Source organism: Hyaloscypha bicolor (assembly GCF_002865645.1).
Source record: "Hyaloscypha bicolor E unplaced genomic scaffold K444scaffold_55, whole genome shotgun sequence".
Lineage (NCBI taxonomy): Eukaryota > Fungi > Ascomycota > Leotiomycetes > Helotiales > Hyaloscyphaceae > Hyaloscypha > Hyaloscypha bicolor.
The window spans coordinates 1,254,686-1,261,432 of record NW_020194557.1 but is presented as its reverse complement, the minus strand read 5'-3'; the positions used below and the strand labels follow the sequence as shown (position 1 = coordinate 1,261,432).

General features: G+C 40.0%; 3 protein-coding genes across 3 annotated transcripts; all 3 read right to left on the bottom strand.

The window, feature by feature from the left end:
* Positions 1-2,712: 2,712 nt before the first annotated feature.
* Positions 2,713-4,393, bottom strand: K444DRAFT_363261 (uncharacterized protein). The gene is made up of 4 exons (XM_024872206.1): positions 4,375-4,393; positions 3,865-4,192; positions 3,688-3,780; positions 2,713-3,624 (listed from the first exon to the last, which is right to left on the bottom strand). The coding sequence occupies exons 2-4, from the start codon at positions 4,102-4,104 to the stop codon at positions 3,004-3,006; spliced, it is 954 nt and encodes a 317-aa protein (XP_024739075.1). The 5' UTR covers positions 4,105-4,192; positions 4,375-4,393; the 3' UTR covers positions 2,713-3,003.
* K444DRAFT_363253 (uncharacterized protein) lies at positions 4,217-5,682 on the bottom strand. Its single transcript, XM_024872205.1, has 4 exons — positions 4,966-5,682; positions 4,852-4,913; positions 4,669-4,801; positions 4,217-4,608 (listed from the first exon to the last, which is right to left on the bottom strand). Exons 1-4 carry the CDS (start codon positions 5,527-5,529, stop codon positions 4,501-4,503), a joined length of 867 nt encoding a protein of 288 aa, XP_024739074.1. The 5' UTR covers positions 5,530-5,682; the 3' UTR covers positions 4,217-4,500.
* A 404-nt stretch (positions 5,683-6,086) lies between these two features.
* K444DRAFT_363245 (uncharacterized protein) lies at positions 6,087-6,747 on the bottom strand. Its single transcript, XM_024872204.1, has one exon. It carries the CDS (start codon positions 6,368-6,370, stop codon positions 6,188-6,190), a length of 183 nt encoding a protein of 60 aa, XP_024739073.1. The 5' UTR covers positions 6,371-6,747; the 3' UTR covers positions 6,087-6,187.

Genomic DNA, 6,747 nt, shown 5'->3' with positions numbered 1-6,747 from the left:
TCCGGGGTGAGTACCCGATGAAATGACCTGTATAGGAAAGCTTAGGGAGTAAAACCCTAGAGTATAACTGGCTACTAATTCTTTTACTATTCTGGTTCTTGTACTATCTCTACTTCTTGCTTATTTAATTAGGAGAAAGTAAGGAGAAGAGAAGGAGAAGCGGCCAGAGGAGAAGAGAATAGGAGAAGAGAAGGGAAGAAGAGAAGGAGAGGTAAAGGGCAGGCGAGGAGGGCTTTATATACTTCTTGAAGCTGGACTAGTGTCCCTATATAGTATCTCTTACTCAAAAAACAAGACCAAAAAAAATAGATCTACTTATTACTAAATACTATAGGAGCATTTATCAAGAAGCAAATCAGGAGCCTAACTAGGAATCAAATCTAGGCTATAGAGTTTGCTAACTCTATATACTACTATTATACTATTAGGCCTTTTAGTAACTACTATTTAATTGCAGTTAGTTCTTGTTTAGCCTATACTAGGTAATAGAGTTTTATAAAGTAATTCCTTGTTTTAATATATAAGATCCGGCCCTATAGGCAGGTACTATAGCTATACTATGGCTATAGATAGTAAATGCTATTATAGCTAACTAGGTGCTTAGTTATCTAGTACTTGTTTTTAGGCCAGGGCTTATACTCTCTTAGCTCGGCTATACTCCTCAAGTTATAGCTACTAAGAAGCTTTATAGTTGCCTTGAGCTTGTCTCCCAAGAGTTAGTATAGCTATACTCGCAGGTACTATTCTTGACTATATGCCTCTAGGATAATATAGAACTTATAGGTATAATAGATAATAACTCTATAAGCTAGATTATATAATAACATAACGAGAATACGCTTCGAGACAAGGGAATACTTATTAAAAGGTAGTAGGGGAGGTACCCCTTTACCGAAATCCCTTTTACCGGAAAGTGTATTAGTTAGTAGTATATATACTAATTAGTATATGGGCATTCTTACCTTTTACCGAAAAAGGAGCCTCGTATAAGGGGTAGTATTAAATAAAACAAAATATTTTAGGCTAGCCAGAAAAGACTTTATAAGGCTATTAGAACTATTAGATATAATAGCTATAATATTTGAAATTATAAAAAAGTTTTTTATTAAAATTTAATAAAAATTTTTATAAATTAGAATTATTCTAAATATTATATAATTTATATTTATTTTATTAGATATTAATAATAAATAATATAGTAATTAAAAATAAAGAAGTAATTTTTTAGAAATATATTATATTAATTATATTTATAATAATATATAATATATATTTTAAGAATATTAATAAAAATAAAGAAATTATAAAGTTTAATAAAAGATTTTTTAAATAAGATTTGATTTTTATTATTTATTATTAAAATAAAACTAAAGAAATAATAGAAAATTAGAAAATATTATTAATTAATTTAATATAAAAAAAAGTTTTAGTATTTTTCTTTTAAATTTTTAATTATTTTAATTAATAAATCTATTTTTATAATAAATAAAAATAAAAGAATATTAACTTTATATATATCTTTACTAATATTATTTAATTTTTTATTACTAATAATAATTTAATAAAAAAGATAATATTTATTTAAAAAATAATTAATAATAATAATAATATATAAGCTATTAAATATAAAGCTCTAATATAAAATCCCTTAAAATATAAGCTATATAAAGTTTTAATAAAATAAAAAACTAAAATAAATAAAGTCTTATAAAAACTTAAATTAAATAATTTTAAAAACTAGCTTTAAAAAAAATAGAAATTAAAAGCTTTAAAATAGCTAGTAAATTTATAAAGCTATATACTCGAAAAGAATTTCTAATAATCTCGTTATATATTTTAGTAATAAATCTGTATAACTGGATTATATTATGCTATAGCTGAAAGATTACTTATTCTCGCTTAAATTGAGAATAAAGGAAGCGGGTTGCTGCCTGCCACTTTAAAGTGCAGGGAAATCATGCCCTGCAAAAGGGCGACTAATATAGTGAGGGGTAGTTAAAGGTTTTATTCAAATTCTATGTCCTCTTCATTTTCGCAAAATACACGCCCATAATTGCAACACCCACCCCAAGGATCCACGCAGCGAACCCAAATCCTCCCTGAAAATCATTCTTATATAGCTTCCAAAGTCCCGCTGCAACACCACTTATGACTATAATAAAGAGATGCAATATCGAAATCGTGAACCAATTTAGTCCTTCAGTGATATATATTCCCCATCCTTCGTTCATCGGCCCCGAGAATCGGAAAATAGATTCCTCAGACTTTTTGGGAAGACGAGGAAGCCAGGCGGTGGAGAGCGGAGGGTCGCAATACAAGTAATGCAAGACCGTGTCCGAATCCATCGGGCGGTCATCTTTGAGGGGGTATGGCGAATAATCGTAACGTCCGGCGGTGACTTCCTCGGGCGGAGGGACAGACCCGGACTGGAGAACGGAGACCTCAAGAGAATCTCGTATCGCGAACTGCAGCATATGTGAGTCTTTGTTTCCATTCGCATTGCTTTGGACCCCATTCTAGATTGCTTCTGACTTTACACACCTTCACAAATTTGATTCCCGATGGTTTGAGAAACCAAAGAAGTGAGCGGGGCTTGCGGAGGCGGAAGTATTCGCGCCGAATTCTTGCCCAGAGCTCCACATCAGTTTTGATATCTTTCAAGCCTATCTCACAAATTATCTTTGTGCGTTGTGATGTATTGATGCAAAGTTCGAGATAACTTTGATTCTGTGGTAGATCAGTGCTGGGTACGTTTGCACTCGAATCTGAAGCGACAGAAGTTGAAGTGCTCAACGCCGCAGTGCTTTGGGCTGGGGAAGAGAATGTAGCTCTGCTAGAGATACTGGGTTGCAAGCGTGAGTCATTTGTTGGTAAAGTACTCAAACAATGCGCTTCGTGAGGTTTCGTTGTCGAATACCCAGTATGCTGCAAGATCGAAGCGAGCCGAGCAATTTCATCTTGTGACCGATTGGAAAGATCTGTGTACAATTCGTGGCCGCACCTCTAGCAAAAAACCATTAGTAGTCGAAACTTGAAATGGGGTAAGTTGGGAAGTTTTACACATGTCCAATGGATTCGCTCTTTTCCACGGTCTGGTCCTGGACGAGGAAATATGTTCAATACGTTGCTGAAGGTGAAAAAATACCTGATCGATGACCTTGGAATTAAAGGTGTGAACTTTCCAGAAAGTTTCGTTTTTGATAGCGTTGTCTTATTTCGTTTGAGGGCTCGACTTAGGAAGTCTCTTACCCACACTATATAGCCGTGGTATTCGCCTCTATGATCTCGCTGAGAATCATGATTCATGGGAAGGGGCGAGTATGCTGAGCGGTTTGGGCCCTCAAGCAATGGACACGGCATTACTCCAAAGTTCGGCGTATCTCCGTATTGCCCATGTTCCACGTCCCAGTGCTTGCGAGAGCTGCGACCAAATTGACCAATTGGCAAGATGTGCAATAACTTTTCGGCCCAGCTACGCCATCTAAACAAGGTAGCGATTGAAGCTAACACTAGTAAGGAAAGGGCAACGGATGAAAGTATAAAGCGTCCAAAATTTGGCGTAAATGGAAGAACTCCCGGAGCGGTGCTGAACATGTTTGCTGCGAGGGCTAGTGGTAGGTACATCTAAAAATTTGGTGTTCCGTTAGTAGATTAAATCTCTGATCAGACGTTCTAGAGACTACTTACAATGGTGATAACAGTGAGAACTTGGATGTGACGGGCGCTCTTTTGCTGGCATAATTGAGCCTCATGGTTTCCATGGCCAAAATGGGCATTGAGCTGCTTTGGTCAGTATCATGAGCCATCTGTAACTCAACGCGCAGATATTTTGCTCGTTGAAGTTCAGTATAGAGAATAGCTTACTCCCATAAGAGAATTGTCCTTGCAGAGTTCCTGCTCCAGATGTCTAAATTTCCTCAAAATATCCTTTAGATCCAGAAAGATATTATCGACAACATTAACCGAGCATTTGAGGAACGAGGATGTTGAAGGCACGCCATCATCGTCGGGGATAAAGTAGCCAATATCCTTGCGCCGGAATCTTTCCCACGCTTCGGCAGTATCCCCGAGTTTACTCATCAGTTTTCTTAACAGTTTCACCATTTCTCTATTCCATTCCCCAAATTCGTGGATAGAATTCCTCGTTTGCGTCTCCCCCTCTTTCAAGCTCAAGGGTTGATTCTTCGAAGATCTAAAATCGGTTAATTTGGTCCTTATGGAAGGATGTTTGGTCTTGCCAATAGATATAAGAAAAGAGAACCTTGCTAGTACGCTGACAATTCATGTCATGTAGAAAATTTCGCCGTGCACGAGATGGCATGTTCAAACTTCAAGCCCACAAGATTATTGAAAAGAAATAAGTTTCGAACGCACGTTTCAACGTCTTCCTCCACCTGTTCAATTATAGCCTCTCATTCTCGCAGAACTTGAATAAGTTGAATCTCAAACACTTTGAAGAAATACTCCCTAGGTGTTGAAGGTAGTTCATTCGAACGGAATTTACCAGCCGTCATGTCCCTTCCGCGGGTCTTGAACCGGTCGAAAACCTCCTTTTAAGACATAAAACGGAATATGAAGCTCTAGATTGTAGGTCATGAGTCCCCTTAACTACAATACAAAGTGTAGTATTAGCGAAATGAGGCGCTCTGAAAGCAACTTATGACTTACGTGAATTGCTACGCCAATGGACGCTCGGCCGGCCAAGTGCTTGTAAAAGAGATTCTTGAAAGCAAAAGCTTGACTTCTCGATGCCGTTGCAGCAAGTGTCTCGACGGTTGATGCATCTAAATGAGTGATGAATCTAGCCATGTTAGTGCGATTATAGCTCCCAAAGGATATCAATTTTCTTACATCAGCCTTCTCTCTACGTCAAAATCTCTGCGATTATTTCGCTCTGAACTGTTGCAGAATCGCTGTGATTTGTGAGTTAGCAAAAAGAACAGCATGGGAGTGGGATTTCACTACCTTCCTACTCAATTCTGACTTAAGCTGTTGAGAAGTCATAGGTCCTCGGTAACACCGATATTGTCCATATTTTGAGTGAGCTTTCTCTGCTTTACCGCTCTCGCCAAGTAGCACCACACTGCCCTCGACCGGGTTGTCTCTTCTCGTGTTGTCTGGGTTTGTGCCATCCATCTCACAGAACCCAGCCACCACATCAACTTGATCGCGATAGGGGAGCAATTCTTCACCCTCGCCTTCCTTGAAAAGTCTAACAGTACTTTTCTGGTCATAACATACCACCGATTCGGAGTCTTCTAGATCTAGAGAAGGCTCTTCGGCGGTATGATCTTCTGCACCACTTGAAAGTTCAGAGGCTTTACTCCATTCACTCTCTCCATCCTCGTCACTCGTCCACTCGGAATCGTCTTCATCATGAGAATCATCTCCAGCACCCCATGAATCACTCACACATTCTTTTACCCAGTCGATATAAGGTTGGTTTTCGAGAGCGCGGTCGGAGTTTGGACGTGTCTCGAAGAATTTGAGGGGCCAAGAGCAGTGCAAGGGCTCGCGAGGGACAGCCATCTTCCTTGGTCGTGAACGTCTCGTAGGTTAAGCAATCTCTTGATACTTGGAAGTATAAATAGCTTCACGCTGTGACCGCCGACCGGTTTTGCTCGAAGAGAATATACTTTTCAGGAAGTAATCCGCTGGGTACCATCAGATTTTCCCAAGAACATATGTGGAAGTATAAAAGGAATTTGGAGGAGGGAAAGACGACCACATCTGAAAGTGAATCGGCCTTCTGGCTTGCCCATTGTACCATTGGTCCACTTCCTGTCATTCTACTGGTCGCGACCACTCGGTCTTCGACGAATGCAGTTGAGGTCGTGCAAGAAGCCCCCAAAAATGCTCAACCATCCTGGATCCATACCAATGGCTGCATAAAACTCGTTGCAGTGGCTTGCGGATGCTGTACCGTGCTATCAGCCTCATGCAGCAGAATTTTCATTGGTGCCACGTGGACAGTGAAATGGTCGACTTGCAGAACAATGCACTTGCCTGCAATGAGTTTGCTAGCGAGGCAGACTGAAGTGTGCCCATCCGTTGGCTGCATCAATTAGAACAGGGGGGAACCGGCAGTTCTTTTCATGATCACCATGGCCAGGCTCGGGGCGACAAGAATGACGAAAGATAAATTAAAAAAACGCTGAGAGTGCTGTATGGAGTACAAAAGAGATATTCAGACATCCACCAGGCTTGCGCCCATTTGCACTTCATCCCACTGAAGCAGAAATCCCCCATAATAACGCCAAATCAAAAGAAGAAGAAAATAATCGGCAACAAAGGTACAAACACCACCCGGGCTTATGGGCTCCCCTCCCAAGTAGGCTAACTTGAAGGCGGTTCTCCAAGTGTTCAGCATCCTATCTTCGGCAACTGAAGCGGTGCCTGCTGTCTGTGGCACGAGGTGATGGGTGTGTTGGGTCGGGTGTTGCGAGTTAGGTGCTCTGGTTTATCTGCAGTTGGTTTGCGTCAAGTCGGACGGTAGCTATTGCGAACTGTATTGTTGCTCAAACGGCCTTCATGTTCGGAGTCCAGCATTTGTCATCTGAAGTTGATTTCCCTCCCAAATAGAAGGAAATATTACTTCTATGTGTGTCTGTGCATTGGAGCATCTCTGTCCGGTGCGCCGTCCATTTTGTACATCGGAAGAGGAAATACTCTACTGTCTCTCTGTACAGTATCTGAACTACATTGACCGCTCTGAACACCACGTCATCCTAAGCCCCTCCGTGTCTG

What these genes read in the sequence shown, in the direction of transcription:
- K444DRAFT_363261 (XM_024872206.1), bottom strand. Translation starts at nt 4,104, where the DNA reads ATGGTGAAACTGTTAAGAAAACTGATGAGTAAACTCGGGGATACTGCC. An exon ending in AGGACAATTCTCTTATGGGA is followed by an intron (nt 3,781 to 3,864) that starts GTAAGCTATTCT and finishes TGACCAAAGCAG; the next exon opens with CTCAATGCCCATTTTGGCCA. An exon ending in TTCTCACTGTTATCACCATT is followed by an intron (nt 3,625 to 3,687) that starts GTAAGTAGTCTC and finishes CCAAATTTTTAG; the next exon opens with ATGTACCTACCACTAGCCCT.
- K444DRAFT_363253 (XM_024872205.1), bottom strand. Translation starts at nt 5,529, where the DNA reads ATGGCTGTCCCTCGCGAGCCCTTGCACTGCTCTTGGCCCCTCAAATTC. An exon ending in AGTCAGAATTGAGTAGGAAG is followed by an intron (nt 4,914 to 4,965) that starts GTAGTGAAATCC and finishes CACAAATCACAG; the next exon opens with CGATTCTGCAACAGTTCAGA. An exon ending in CCATTGGCGTAGCAATTCAC is followed by an intron (nt 4,609 to 4,668) that starts GTAAGTCATAAG and finishes TTTGTATTGTAG; the next exon opens with TTAAGGGGACTCATGACCTA.
- K444DRAFT_363245 (XM_024872204.1), bottom strand. Translation starts at nt 6,370, where the DNA reads ATGCTGAACACTTGGAGAACCGCCTTCAAGTTAGCCTACTTGGGAGGG.